Source organism: Acomys minous, assembly GCF_964271855.1.
Source record: "Acomys minous genome assembly, chromosome: 5".
NCBI classification, from domain to species: domain Eukaryota; kingdom Metazoa; phylum Chordata; class Mammalia; order Rodentia; family Muridae; genus Acomys; species Acomys minous.
The window spans coordinates 241,348-256,948 of NC_140494.1; the positions used below are offsets into that span (position 1 = coordinate 241,348).

The following is a 15,601-nucleotide window of genomic DNA, read 5'->3' on the forward strand; positions in this document are numbered from 1 at the left end:
ATATCGTGTATGGATGATGTTTTTACATAAGGAATAAAATTGTTACACTGAAAAACAATGTCTTTCAGATTCTGTTCTGAGGTAAGTTGATGAACGTTTAAAAGTCTGACATTTGGATTTCAGAGAAATCCAGTCATTGAGATTTAAGTGGTTTTAATAAGTGACATCTGCTGTTTTCATAGATAACACTTTGCTTTTCTATTGTAAATTACATTTCTACTTATTTCTCAGGCAACAGAAACAGATGTTAAAGTCAATGTGTGCACCCGAGCCTACCACCTGCTTGTGGAAAAAGTGGGCTTCAATCCAAATGACATTATTTTTGATCCCAACATCCTTACCATTGGGACTGGAATGGAAGAACATAACTTATATGCTATCAATTTTATTCATGCAACAAGAGTCATTAAAGTAAGTTTGGGTATATGCTGTCTTTCCACAAGACAGAGCAAGTTTACCACCTTAGTTTAGTGCATGCTTAGAGCTAACACATACTGATTTGCTGAGAGCAGTAACATATTTTCCTCTTAGTAGTAAGTTGTTTTCTAAAATGTAGGGACTTCATCTTTCATATAATGCTATTTCAGTTGTGGTATGTAACACACCTGAGAAAATGTGAGACATATAGTCTGTATAGTAGCTGCATAGTTATGAACTGTATAGTAGCTTTCACTGTTCCGAAGTGGAGTGAGTCTACTGCTCCTATATCTCATTTTCTCGGTATGCCTTGTTCTCAGTTTCATGAAGTAATTTTCATTCTGCTATCTATGCTTCTGAGGCTTCATCATTGTTTTTGCCAATAACTTTATTACTTATATGCATGTCCAGTTTACATTATTATTCATTGATTTTTGTGCTTGCCAGTGTATGCTCTAAAATTTCCTTTTTACCTTAGTCAGTATCCATACTGCTTTTGTAGTGAGCTTAGCCATGGCCTTGTGCAGGCATGACACATCCTCAGATGAGGAAGACCTTGGAGACAGTCAGCTCTTACTCTATAAGCATGTGTCTTGTTAGTTCATCTCTGAGGTTTTATAGTGTTCTGTTGTTTTTTTTTTTTTTTTTTTTTTTTTTTGTCATCTCCCTGTTTGAAAATGCCCTTCAGTCCTGGTGCCAGTATTTTCTAGTGTTCACACGTGCAGGACAGCTGTGATATGCCAAATGGAGAAATGCTTGTTGGATAAGCCTTATTCAGACATAAGCCACAGGGCTCCTGGCCATGAATTCAGCATTAATAAGATGTGCACATGAAATAAGGTGCCTTTAAAGATCTGTTCATTTTTGCGTGCGTGTGTGTGTGTGTGTGTGTGTGTGTGTGTGTGTGTGTGTGTGTGTGTGTGTGTATCTGGTTGAGATTGTGTCCCACATTTGTATTCAAGTGCCCAAGGAAGCCAAAGGGTGTTGGATTCCCTCGAATGAAGTTAGATGTTGTTGTGAGCCACCTGTAGTCAGTTCACAGTGTGAGCTCTCAGCCACTCTGCCATCTCCAGCCCATAGGATGCCTTTAACAGACACACTGCACAGTGGTGTGAAGTGATGAGATAGCACACATGTGACCAGAGGCTGCTATGCTAGGAGCTGGCCTTCATAGTTGTAATGCAGTCTTCACAGTAACAACCAGGGACTCAGAAGGACCAGCTGGATGTTCACATAGCATGAATTGACCTGCTTTTGAGCTTAATGTTATTCAAATCATACGTTTAATGTAATTCAAATAATAAAATGCTTAAGATATTTTCTCCCTATTCAACCTCTTTTATTTTTCCCTCTTCTCTTTTTGACAGAGGGTTTCACTGTGTAGCCTATGCTAGTTTAAACTTACCAGCTTCCACCTGCCCAAATCCTTCTCCAGTGCCACCAGGCCCACATCAGGCTCATTTTAAATTTCATCTGTGTTGCTATAGCTACATTTGTTCATTTTTATTAGTGTATAACATTCTACTGTTTCCCTGAATCATTCTGCTGTTCATAAAGAACTGATGTGTTGAACAGTGGTGTTGAGCATTCTTGTATTTGGCTGGTGAAAAATTAATTGCAGTTACAGATAGTGAATTTTAAATCATAACTAGGCTCAAACATATCTTCATTAACTAAAATAGGAACCATTATAATCAATTATTTTTTTAATTCTCAGCATAAAAAAATTAAGTGTTTTGTAGGCTGGCAAGATGGCTCACCAGGTAAAGGTGCTTGGTGTCAGTCAAGAGTGATGATCTGAGTTTGATCCCTAGGTCCTACATAACTGAAGAGCATGAGAACTAATTCCTGCAAGTGTGTTCTCACCTCTTCAAACATTGTGGCATGTGGGTGTACTCTTCCAAGTAAATACAGTAATAAACATGTTTTAAAATTCAGTGCTTAAGGATTCGTTAACTCTTGGAAAGAATTTTCTTTGTACTGCTGATTGTAGATTTTTTTCCCCTGTAAAAAGTTATCAAGATACTTGAAAAATGGTAGTATCTTGGGTGTGATCAGGAGAATATGGTGGATTAGGCAAAACTTTGAAGCCTGGTTCTTGAGTTTTGAAGCATTGATGTGCAATGCGTAGTGAGTCACTGCCATGGGAAGCAACTGGACCCTTCTACCAGTATCAGCTGCGGGCATGCGTAATATAAAGTAAATGTTTTAAAAAGCAAATAATAAATCATTAGCAAAACCCCCATAAATCAGGACTTCACATTAAATAGTCTTTTTGGTTTTTTCATTTTTGTTTTGTTTTGTTGTTCTGATTTTTCTTTGAGACAGGATTTCTCTGTGTAGCCTTGGCTATCCTGGACTCACTTTGTAGACCAGGCTGCCCTCAAACTCAAAATGATCCTCCAGCCTCTGCCTCACAAGTATTAGGATTAAAGGCATGCACCACCATGCCCAGCTAAAATGATGTTTAACATAACCAAATTTATCAAGAATGTATCTCAATATTAAGGAACAAATTACAACAACGCAAACCCATTGTTACCTTTGCACCAACCTAACATGTTAAATGTATATGCTTGAGCGTCTCTGTAGCATGTGCCTAGGGGCGCAGTGGCTAGACAGTAGCTGTCTCCCTGGACACTTAAGCCTGCACCTATGGTGAGAGTCACTGTTGTTGTCATGGCTAATGCTTGGTATCGGCATAGGCACCTCAGCTGCCTTTGTTCTATATTTGTCATGTCTGATGAACTTGAGAACTTGCTCATTTAAGTTGTTGAAGCCGTCCAGCTTTGAAAGTGTCAGGAATGTCTGCACATACACAATCTTTTGCTTTCTATCTTTCCCCTGTCATTCATCCAGCAAACATTTCATGTGGCTCTCATGCTATGCCTTACCATGGTCATTATAGAGGTAGTCAGAGATAAAAGAGGATTTTATAATTTTTCTGCAGAAGTTAATATCTAGCAGGAAAAGCTACTTATGAAGCCTCCAAGTAAAGGCGTTGGGTGTATGTGGTAAAAGAGGAGCCAGAGTTTGTGTACAGTATGTGGAAGACTGGGCTTTGTCAGTAACACGCTCAGAGTTACTTTCTTATTTTTCACTTTTCCTGTGTATAAAGCTTCCAAGGTATGGCTGCTTGTGTCTTTGGGTATAATAAGAGAATCTTTTCATGCTTTTGCGTTTTTGCCAGGAAACATTGCCAGGAGTCAGAATAAGCGGAGGTCTTTCCAACTTGTCTTTCTCCTTCCGAGGGATGGAAGCCATTCGGGAAGCAATGCATGGTGTTTTCCTTTACCATGCTATCAAGGTATGGAGAAACTGACTTTGACATAAGTGCTGGGAAGATGGCTCTGTGAGAAGTGCTCATTGCACAAGCCTGAGCATTTGAGTTGAAATTTTAGAGCTTGTGTGAAACTTAACGCAGTAGTAGCTCCTACTTTAGAATGAGGGGTGGTGACAGAATCCTCGTAAGACTGTAGAGCCAGCTTGGTGAACAAGAGAGAGAACCCTGTCTGAAACAAGATGAAAGGCAAGAACCAGCACCCAAGGTTGTCCTCTGACCTCCATACATATATACACATCCATCGTAAATGCACACAAGGTTTTTCGAGGAATTGGGACAAAAGTGGTAGCACTCTAATCCTGACTTACAGCAAGGCTGACAAGCTGAGTGTTGCAGACAGCTCATCCACGGCTGTCTTCTTCAGCTTCAGTGGAGCAAGCACCCTCACCCCTTTACCTGTTCCCTATCTAGGGCTGCTTTTAGACTATAGCAGAATCAGATAGTGACCACCTACATCATGGAGTAATTTTCTCTGATTCCTGGTTTAGGGCATCAGTGGAAATCCTCATTTTTCTTTTTATTGCCCTTAGTTTGGTATGGACATGGGGATAGTCAATGCAGGCAACCTCCCTGTGTATGATGATATCCATAAGGACCTTCTTCAGCTCTGTGAAGACCTCATCTGGAACAAGGATGCTGAGGCTACTGAGAAACTCTTACGATATGCCCAGGTAAAGGGAAGAGTGTCCAGTGAGCAGCTTCTCCTGCCGTCGCAGACTTTATCACTCACCGGCAGGTCCTGGACCTGTGCTGTAGAGCAGGGGCAAATGTAGAGTTGACTCTCTGGGTCATTAGTCATCGTCATCATGGTTCTTACAGCGCTCTAGAGAAGCTGGTGCCGTGGGGCGAGGAGGGGGACATAGCCCTTGTCCAGGCTGCTTAGAGTTCTCAGCTGGACTTCTCTACTGCAAAATAGCTCACATTGAAGTAAATTGTAGAAAAGAACAAAATACAGTAATCAGAAGAGAATCAATCAAAATCACTCACAGTCTACTGTAGGATGAAGTTTTATTAAACTTTAATATATACTTGTATGGGCACACACAACTTTTTAATTGAATATGTTTTTTTTCATATAATATATTCTGATCATGGTTTCCCCTTCTCCAACTCCTTTCAGATCTTTTCTACTGCCTCACCCATCCAACTCCATGCCTTTCTCTCTCTCTTTAGAAAACACTACTACTATTACAACTAATAAGTAAAAAGAAAGAAAACGCACTAGAAACACACTCATACAAAACCCATAGAAACACAAAATTGGAAACCATAATATACAAGCAAAAGACCAACCAGTAAGATTTTTTTTAATGCTCAACAAAGCAATATGAAACAAAAATGAAATTAATAAATATAATATTGAATTTGTTTTGTGTTGGCCATCTACTGCTGGTCATGGGGCCTGACCCAAAGTGTAGTTTGTATACCTAGTGAGACTCCACTGGAGAAAACTAATTTTTCCTTTGCAAACAGTTGTCAATTGGAGGTAACCTCCTGTTTAGGGATGGGAACTCGTGTTCACTTACCCCTCTCAGCACTGTGACCCCATCTGGCATGACCCTATGTATGCAGGTCCTATACATGCTGCCACAGTCTCTGAGTTCATATGTATGTCAGTCCTGTGTGTCTGGAGGACACTTGTCCTTATGCAGGTCCTGTGTGTGCTGCCATAGTCTGTGAGTTCATTTGTGTGTCAGGTCTGTTTCTTTGGTGTCATCCATCCCTTCTGGATCTTACAGTCTTTCTGCTTCATCTTCCTCATAGCTCCCTAAGCCCCAAGAGGAGGCATTTAATGAAGATAATCCATTTAGGGACTGAGTGTTCCAAAGTTTTTCACTCTGCACATCGTTCAATTGTGGGTCTCTGTGTTTGTTCCCATCGACTGCAAGAGAAAGCCTCTCTGATGATGGTTGAGTGAGACACTGAGCTATGTCTAAAGCAGAAAAACAGTAGTTTTCCTCTAGGCTTTTTGCCTATCATCTAGTCTCAGGTTCTTGACCCCCTGAGCTGTGTCAGCCATGGGTTCCATCTCATGTAGTGAGCCTTAAATCTAAGCAGAGAGTGGTTGGCTTCTCCTTACCCACAATGTCAGTGCCACCGCTGCACTGGCATATCCTACAGGCAGGTCACCATTGTGGCTTGTAGCTGGGTTGGTGATCACTTTTCTTCTCTAGTAGCATGCAGAGTACCTTCCAGTTTATGAACACCAGTAAGGATGAATGCTCTAATTCATACCATAAAACATGTGTGATGTGTTGTCATTGTCGTTATTTGTGTGTGTGTTGGGGATTGAGCCCCAGCATTTGAACATGCCAGCCAGGTAAGTGCTTGACTACTGAGTTATATCCTCAACCCCTGAGTTTTGTCTTTGCATTATGAGTGCCCTTTTCTTTTTTTTTCTCCTTTATTAATTTATTCTTGTTACATCTCAATGGTTATCCTATCCCTTGTATCCTCCCATTCTTCCCTCCCTCCCATTTTCCCCTTATTCCCCTCCCCTATGACTGTTCCTGAGGGGGATTACCTCCCCCTGTATATGTTCATAGGGTATCAAGTCTCTTCTTGGTAACCTGCTGTCCTTCCTCTGAGTGCCACCAGGTCTCCCCCTCCAGGGGACATGGTCAAAGGTGAGGTACCAGAGTATGTGAGAAAGTAATATCCCACTCTCCACTCTACTGTGGAGAGTGTTCTGTCCATTGGCTAGATCTGGGTAGGGGTTTAAGGTTTACTGCCTGTATTGTCCTTGGCTGGTGCCTTAGTTTGAGCAGGACCCCTGAATGAGTGTCCTTTTCAATAGCTGATTAGAAGTGAGATGGTTTTGGTGTGCTCCCTGAGATGACTGCTTCATTCTAAGTATTAATTTTTTGGATCAAGTTAATCAGGTTATAGATAAAAGCTGTCAGGTGTGGAGTAGGTGTTTTTCACTTGAGTGAAATCTTTACTGGTTTTTGTGTTTGCACATACCACTGTCTGTATCCTTATTTCCTTCATTGCCTTATGAATGGGGCACATTTTTTCTTCTAGAATGTTTGGAGAAGCCTTCCCCTAATCAGGAATTGTTTGATTGCATGGCTGCTAGGACTGGGCTGCTCATGTGTGTCAGTGATGGGAGTGTGAGCATCAGAAGGGCCTTTTCTTAATTATGTCTTGTTTAGAGTTTTCTAAAGTGCCCTATTAATCATCATTCTCCTTACCACCTTGGCAGTCTTCCTAATCGCTTCAGTCCTTCGTTCTCACTGTTACCTAATGGTTTTATGTCTGTTCTTCTCTTTTCCTGTTACCAGGCCTTCATTACTGGTACGAGCACATTCCCCTTCTTCTGAGTCTCCTTTCAAAGCAGTACTTCGAGTGTGGCTCTGGCTACAGAACTGTGAATACTGTCTTCTTCCTTTTTATGGTTGTCTGAAGGTGTTAAGTCCAGACCTATTCTGTATAAACGCTGCTCCAGCATTATCAGTTCTGGTCCATCATTCAGTCATTCGCTAATGCTCACCAAGCCCGCTCTGTGCTCCGCCTGACTTCGAGGGTCTAAGCAGTAGGAGCTGTGCCCTGCCTTGCAGAGCCTGCAGACACACATGGGGTACCCTGACAGTGTGGAGCCAGTTTCTTTCATTCTAAACTTACACTGTTGCTAGGGTTTGAACTCAGATCATCAGGCGTCAGAGCAACTGCTTATTCTTTGAGCCACTGGCTGCTCAACACTGACACTTCTGATTTGGGCAGCTGGTGCCGGCAGTGGAGGGGGAGAACATATAAGAGAGTGTAAGTTCCCCAGTGTGCCAGGGTACTTCACTGTGCCTTCATCTCTTGTGAGTTTCTTCCTTCAAGACTCAGCTTCTCTGGAGCCATTCCTCACCGTCTGAGTTGGTAGTTCTATTTCCTCAAACGTCCATGTTGCTGTTATGCATCCTCCACTTGTTCAGCCCCAAATGTGTACTCTTAGAGCTCTCCCTTCATGCTTTCTTCCAACCCCCTCCCCTTATTATATCGTAAAATTCTGATGAGTGTGTGTCCAGCTGCAAAGGGTTCAAAGACCCCAAGGATGGAGATGGTGAAAGAGATGATCACCACTTTTTCATAAGGAGATGGCCCTGAATAGCTTGAGCCTCTCTGTATTTATTTCATTTCAAAGTCACAAAGCACACACTTTTCAGTTTTACTTCCTCAGATATGTTCCCAGAAACTAGATAATGATTCTCTGAAAGATTTTTTTCACAGGTTTTCTTTCTCATACGCTTTATTTATTTAGCCTTATGGCCTCGAAGTTAAGCACATCTCTGTGGTCTTTGGGGTTAGCACATTGTGTCTTTTTTTTCTTGTCTTTTTAAAAATAGATATATTTTATTAATTTATTCATATTACATCTCAATTATTATCCCATCCCTTGTATCCTCCCATTCCTCCCTCCCTCTTGCTTTCCCCCTACTCCCCTCCCCTATGACTGTGACTGAGGGGAACCTCCTCCCCTTGTATATGCTCATAGGGTATCAAGTCTCTTCTTGGTAGCCTGCTATCCTTCCTCTGAGTGCCACCAGGTCTCCCCATCCAGAGGATGTGGTCAAATATGGGGCACCAGAGTTCATGTGAAAGTCAGTCCCCACTCTCCTCTCAACTGTGGAGAATGTCCTGTCCATTGGGTAGATCTGGGTACACATTGTGTCTTAAGCACCTATCTTATCTGAATCTACTCTGACAAATTCTATATTCTGTCCTGAACAACCATAGTCAAGAAAAGGAAATGTATCTGTTGGCACAGGAGATGGTTGACTCTTGACCAACCCTTCTTGTTTTCTGACTGCCTGAGGTTCTGATACCCTCATAGATGAATTCTTTGTTCTTGAACTGATGTCGTCATGTTTATGTGTACTCATCAACTTCTCCAATCTATTCATGCAAAGGCTGTTTTTGAGTCAGAGGACACTATCTGCTTTCTGAGAATAATAATGTGCTTCAAGAAACTTTGTGATCTCTATTTTGTCTTTCTTAAAGCTTTTCCTGGGTTTTGAGTTGCTTTAGGAGTCACCATCCCAATCATGTCATGCTTTTTTTAAAAAACAAATCTACCTTAGAATTATTAAGAGATACAGATGAAGTAAAGGAAAAAGCTACCAAGAGCATACATAATGTTGTCCTAGAGGAATGGAATCACAGGACCAGTCCCAGGAGAGACAGCTATGGCTGCAGGCTCTGTCACATGGGTATTTGCCAGGCCTACAGGGGCTTCTCCTTGGGGCTTCTCACTGGGAGAGCCATCCACAAAGCACTCAGATGCTCTTCCCTGGTTTTCACCAAGCACCATCTTACACTGCCTAGTGTGCCCACCTCCAGAAACATTCTGCCCTCACTCTAGACTTTCTTCCTTTTGAATTTTTTTTGAGACAAGGTTTCATTATGTAGTATATGTTGACTTAGAACTCAAAGCCTTCCTGCCTTGGCTTACAACATGCTTGGATTATAGGTGTATGCCATTGCGGCTTTTGGCTCCTACCTTCTCAATGCTTGCATGTGGGTGATTCTGATCTGTCCTGGGTGCTGGAGTGTTAGAGACTAACTCTATGTCCTAGAAATATGTTGATGTCTATTGTTAACTTTTAGGAAAGAAGGAAAGAGCAAAATGCAACCATTCTTTTCTCTACTGAAAGTTCACATTTTAAAACATTTCTTTCCTTTCCTCTCTCCACATATACTTCACTCTTGATTCATGATGAACACCCTGGGGTCTGGGAACTTACAGGAAGAATAAGACACTGATTCTTTTTTTATTTGCTTCAAATAGTTCACTGTGTATCATTTGTACCCACTTCTTGGTCTTAATTTTAATTTAGACTCATGGCAAAGGAGGGAAGAAAGTCATCCAGACAGATGAGTGGAGGAATGGCTCCATCGAAGAACGCCTTGAGTATGCTCTTGTGAAGGTGAGTGCCAGAGCCTATACTAGAAACCTGGTGGCTCAGTATGTCTCCTCTGTGCCATTGCTGACAGTAGTTAGAGTGAGAGAGGCCCTAGGCCTTTGATCACTGATTTTTAACTGGAGAGATCTGTTTGCCAGTGCCCTCAGGTCATGTGTTCAGCTTTCATCAGTGGCTGTGGAAGATGCTCTAGCTCTTAGTGGCTGCAGTGTACAGGATAGGCCCACATTATACAGGACTTTCCCAGCCCAGTTAGTAGTTCTGAGGTAAAGAACCCTCCCTAGACCCGGTTTCTTTTGGGTAGTCAGCAAGTGGTTCTTGGCCAGCCAGTGGTCTGCTCTTCTACAATAGGTAGAATTTTAGATAAGTAATATTTTGACCTCAGTTTCTATTTTTTGAGTCCAGAATATTCCGGAATGTTCTATGGCTCTTGAACTTAACTTTTAATTCTTAGACCTTCTGAGAGTCACATATTTCAGTTTGTGGATTATTCATTTGTATCTTACAATTCTTGAGGAGCCTTGGCTTTGGAGGAAGGCTTGTCAGCAAAGGCCAGACAAGTCAGGGGAGAACCGTTCCATGTTATTTTTTTGTTGTCCTTTCTCTCTCTCTCTCTTTCCATCACTTCCCCCTGGGAGTTGAATCTTACTCTAGTCAAGTAATGTTATAGTGAGAGAAGATATAGTTTTATTTATTTATTTATGTGAGACAGGATCTTACTGTATAGCCCTGGCTGGCTTGGGACCCACTATGTAGATCATACTGGCCTTGAACTCCTGAGGTCCACTTGCTGATGCTTCCAGAGTCATGTGCCACCATGCCTCATTGAGCAGATACTGATTTCATGGAGATGTTTATTTATTAGCAAGAGTGAACCTAGACCCTCACACATGATAAGCACGTACTACCACTTCACTAATAACTCAGTTTCCCCATGTACTTACTTCCTATTAATAGCTAGGCACTGTAAATAAAGTCTATCACATTGGTTGTCATAAGAAACATAAAGTTGGTATGTTTGTGATTCTGTAAGTGAGGAAACCAAAACTCAGTCAGTTCCCTGCATTAGTGTTAGAGCCAGGATTCCAACTCTGTCAGGCTGATTCTGAGATTCATGCTCTTAACCATGTCTGTGGTTCATTCTTTGTTTTAGGCCTTAATATAGTTTTTTGTTTGTTCCCATACCCCTACTTTGTTTTCTTTTCTTTTCAGGGCATTGAAAAGCACATTGTTGAAGATACTGAGGAAGCCAGGTTAAACCAGGAAAAATACCCCCGGCCCCTGAATATAATTGAAGGCCCCCTGATGAATGGCATGAAAGTGGTTGGTGATCTTTTTGGAGCTGGCAAAATGTTTCTACCTCAGGTTGGAAAAATAGAGAGCTATCTTAACCAATCCCATTTTCTGTTTTTCTGTAAATAGTGAGTTTGAGAGCATTTCTTAGGTTTCAGTACAGCCTTCTTTGGGTGTATTAGAAGCCAGTCCATCTTTAGTGTGTACAGAGTCAGAAATCTTGTAGGCATTCTTAGGCCCATAGTCTGTGTGTTCTGTATTTCCATAACCAACTCTTACTTTATTTCCTACCCAAGATAAATGTAATGCTAATATTAATATTTGACTTTATAGCTAGTGATCATCCTTAAGAATACATATTTTGAAAGTATATTACTCTTCTAAATAGTGGGCCTTTAAGTGGTATGTTTTAAGTAAAATCAGAACTCATTATTATAGCAACTACTTAAAGCTATCATTTAACAAATCTTTGCTGAGCATGTGGGTTAGGAGCTCTGAAGCATATAAAAAGCTTAAAGGGCCTCTTCATTAATCCAGTGAGTTAAAATCCTGGGGATTTATAGAATGCTGAGGATGAATCTGGTTGAAACATGGAACTTAAAATATACGTAGAATTCAGAGACACTTCAGGCAGAAAAGCAACAATAGCAACAGCAACAAAAACAACCTATGAAGCAAAGGTTCAGAAACAGAAGTTATAACCTTTGGTTTCTGTTTGGTTTTCCTCCTGCTGAGCCTTATTCATTGGCGTTCCCCATGGATCTAATTCTTTATCCTGCTCACTGTAGAAATCTGGGAAGGTCAAACCAGGCATTCTTAATTGGTCCTGGAGCTTCACAGGTCAGCAGTGGCAGTCACGTGATGGTTTGCTAATGATGCCGGACTCTGCTTTTCTCCAGGTTATAAAGTCAGCCCGAGTCATGAAGAAGGCTGTTGGCCACCTTATCCCTTTCATGGAACAAGAGAGAGAAGAAGCCAGAGTGCTGAATGGTTCAGTTGAAGAAGAGGCAAGTCATTTAGTCTAGCCTGGAGCCATTTCAGGAGCTGGCCCGGAAGGCTTGTTTTTGTGAGGTCGGGAGCCTCAACAGTAAAGCGTTTAAGCAGTTGGTGCTCTCCTTCCCTCCATACAAGGGCTCAGGGGATTGAACTCAGATCTTTAGGTTTTCACAGAAAGTTCCTTTCCCTCCTGTGTCGTCTTGTTGGCCATGTTCATGTTTTGGAGGTAGCGGGTTTGCTTTTAGAAAGCTCTTCCCTTAATAGTCTTTGGTTGAACCCTTGAGCTTCTTGTAAAGCCCATTCATCTTGCTCACTACAGCATCTGAGTCAGCCATGAGCCTTTTTACTTTCTTTAGAACCTTACGAAGTTTAGACACCTTTGGACTCTAGAATTCTAAATTCTTAACCTAAATTTGCAGTTGGATGAATTAGATGATGCTTGCCCATCATACCTTTCCTCTCCATTTTGTTGTTCCGCTCACTGTACAAAAGAACTATTTCAGAGAAATAAAAGATGCGCATTCATTCCCTGCACTGGGCTACTTTCAGATTCTGTGGGAAATCTGCAGTTGGCCAACTCCTTTCTCTCTTCCAACTCTTGGCGCTGTACCTTGGTAGTTTCAGAGTTAAAGGTGTGATCTTTAGCTGTAGGACTGTTTCTATGTGCGGCTGTTGACTCTTTTCAAATGGTAGAACCTATGAGCTTGGTTGAAATCCCTGGGCCTCCTTTGAACTGGGAGTCACAGAGCTCCAAGTAGGCTGTTAACTTGGGTCCACAACCTACCCTGAGGTGGTTCTGATATTTATTCCTCTGCCAACACCTGTGTGTCTCTTGAGAATCACCTGGTTTTCCCTGGTGACCCCCTACCCAAGCTCAGCTGCTTGCCTCACTTGCAGGATCCCTACCAAGGCACCATTGTGCTGGCCACTGTTAAGGGTGATGTGCACGACATTGGCAAGAACATAGTTGGTGTGGTGCTGGGCTGCAATAATTTCAGGTAAGCTGAGATCTCACTTCTTCTAGCCCCTTCATATCTAAAGGGTGCTGGGTGAGAGGGTGGAGTAGGGTATGGCCTTTGGGTGAGGCTGGTTGTTTTTGTTTTATAGGTTCCTAATTATATGTCTATTACATACTTGTTAAAGGATACAGAGAATAGGAAGTAATCCTTAGGGGTCAGGAAGACAGGAGGCTTCTTAAGAATCTGTTTTGGACACGTGTCCTTTTCCACTCTGTGGACTGCCAGGTTTTAGGCAGGGTTCTTATGAGAGTTGACTACATGGGGCTTTCTAGGAAGGCTTCATCTTTAGTAGTCTCACCATCCTCTGTGTCTCTTGGTGGTTATATTACTGTGCTCTAATATCTTTACCTAGTATCTAAAAAAATCTATATATTCATAGATTTTTTTATGATTTTAATAAATCATAAGGGATTTATTAAAGACTTACAGGTGTGGTCCAAGTAGTTCAGCAGTGACTGTTCTGTGACAGAAAGGCCAAGGATCCAGTAGTTGTTTAGTCAGTGAGGCTTGGTGACTCAGCATCTCACTCTTGTGATGGAGCCCAGGAAGGCCTGAGAGAGCTGCTGTTCTTCAGTCCACTTTGGAATCCCAGGGAAGTGGGTTCTAACTACTTAGAGTGAGGGCACGCAGACAGAAAGCAAAAGCTTTCTTCTCTGTTCTTTAATGTAGGCTGCCACTAATTTTTAGGGTGAATTTTCTGACCTCAAATGGTCTAAATTTAGGGTGGGCCTCACCTCAAATAATCCAGCTGAGAAAAATCCCTCACAAATACACCTAGCTGCTTTGGTTTTAGGTACTTCTAAACATAGTCAAGCTGACAACCAAGATTAGCCATGACAGTGACAATGAAGTAGTTTTTGGAATGATATATGCAGGTGAAACTCTCTTTTGATAGCTCACAATGGATAAATATTGATGCTGCTGGTTTTTCCAGATGTGCTAATGGCTTATGTTAGGTATGTTAATGAAAAAGTCACTGATCCTGTCCTGGTCTGTGTCTGGCCAGCAGTCCTTTGGAGTCATGGGCTGCTTTCCACTGTGCCTTTTCTCTGGCTGAGGAGTCTGCTGATGCTGTGGCTCTTCTCTCTTTTCTGCTGTCAGCCTTCCTGGCCTCTCCTCTCAGCACTTGACCCATCTCTGTCTGGAACACTGATTAGATTCCGTTCAGGAAGCTGGGGACTAGCTGTGTCAGGAGGGCAGCTTTCCCCATGGACAGTCTTTCCAGCCTTTGTCCTGAAGACAGCATTCTTTCCTAGCCTTGAAAGTCAGGACTGCAGTTTCCACCACCTATTTATTATTCGTTAAAATGTTCTATGATGTCACTTACTTGCCTGAATTGTATTGACGTGCATCAACTTCAACTGTAATGACTCATTAATATTTGAAATTTCCATTGAGAAATAAGTTAGAATATTCAGAAGCATTTTTGATTAGAGAATTAATTACATGACAGTTGATTTTAGATATACTCTCTCAACTGTGGAAAAGACTGCTAATCCCAGCACTCAAATGTAGAGGTGGGTGGATTAACATAGTCCAGGCTTGCCTGGCCAAACACAGAGAGCAAAAGCTTCCTTTTTCCGTGTCTTTTGTGTGGGCTGCCACCAGAATGTATGGCCTAGATTAAGGGTGGATCTTCTGACCCCAAATGGCCCAGATTTAGGGTGGTAAGTGTTAGTGTGGGGGGACGAAGGTAAGGGGGAAAAAACAAAAGCACAGCTAGGTGATAGACTGGTAGGATGCTTCCATCTAGTGGTAGGATATGCGAATTGCAGGGGCGGCAGCCAGGCAGTGATAGCCATTATCAGGTTCCTGAAAGAGGAACTGTAGTTTAGTATAGTTGAGTTTTCTTTCATTTGTACCCACTCCTTTTCCCTTACCCTCCTCCACCTCTTTTTTCTATTTTTAATTAACAACGAATATATATGTGTATGTGTATAACTTCCCAAGGTACATCACATATATACAATGTATACTGATCTAGCATTTGTCTCCTTACTGATGTGGAAGATTCACCCTTAGTCACAGTTCCTCATAATGCACAGTAGGCTGTTGTGTACAGTATTACCTGCACTGCTGTGGGGTGTGAGACCTCATTTCTTCTGCATAATTGTTGTAGTGCCTGCTGTTTGCCCTTTAACTGTCTCTTCCTCACCCTGTCCAGACTCTCTTAATTACTCTTCAGCCTTCTAATACTTTAAAGTCAACTCTTTAAGCTTCTTCACATGAGAGAGAGACCATATTTTCATGTCTGGATTGTTTTACTTAAAATGACCATCTGCACCATTTATTTTGCTGCAGTTGACAGAGTTCATTCTTTTATGGCTGAGTAGTATTTCATTCCCCGTGAATGTTACATTTTCTCATCCATTTATCCATTGATGGTGGCTTAAGTCATCATGCCTTTGTATGCATAATTTTACTTTACTTAGTGATTTCTTCTGAAGAGGAAAAGAACCATTTTTGTCTATTTTCTAAATTCTATGTAGTTTAAATTACTATTTGATATCTTTAGTAATTCATGTTTTACAACATATTTTTTATTTGAATCCCAAGTACAATGCATATTAAAGTTCTTTTTTATGTGTATATATATATACATAGGCAAGTACTTGCAAAAGTCA

At 41.5% G+C, this 15,601-nt stretch overlaps 1 protein-coding gene across 3 annotated transcripts in view; it reads left to right on the top strand.

Annotated features, from left to right (window-relative positions):
• MTR (5-methyltetrahydrofolate-homocysteine methyltransferase) overlaps positions 1–15,601 on the top strand; it is an 81,625-nt gene that overhangs the window by 40,650 nt on the left and 25,374 nt on the right. For all 3 annotated transcript variants that reach the window (XM_084782765.1, XM_084782766.1, XM_084782767.1), the window contains 7 exons: positions 232–411; positions 3,608–3,724; positions 4,291–4,431; positions 9,586–9,675; positions 10,882–11,034; positions 11,862–11,969; positions 12,856–12,956. In XM_084782765.1, the coding sequence (XP_084638891.1) occupies positions 232–411; positions 3,608–3,724; positions 4,291–4,431; positions 9,586–9,675; positions 10,882–11,034; positions 11,862–11,969; positions 12,856–12,956 (890 nt within the window). The remainder of the gene's footprint in view (positions 1–231; positions 412–3,607; positions 3,725–4,290; positions 4,432–9,585; positions 9,676–10,881; positions 11,035–11,861; positions 11,970–12,855; positions 12,957–15,601) is intronic.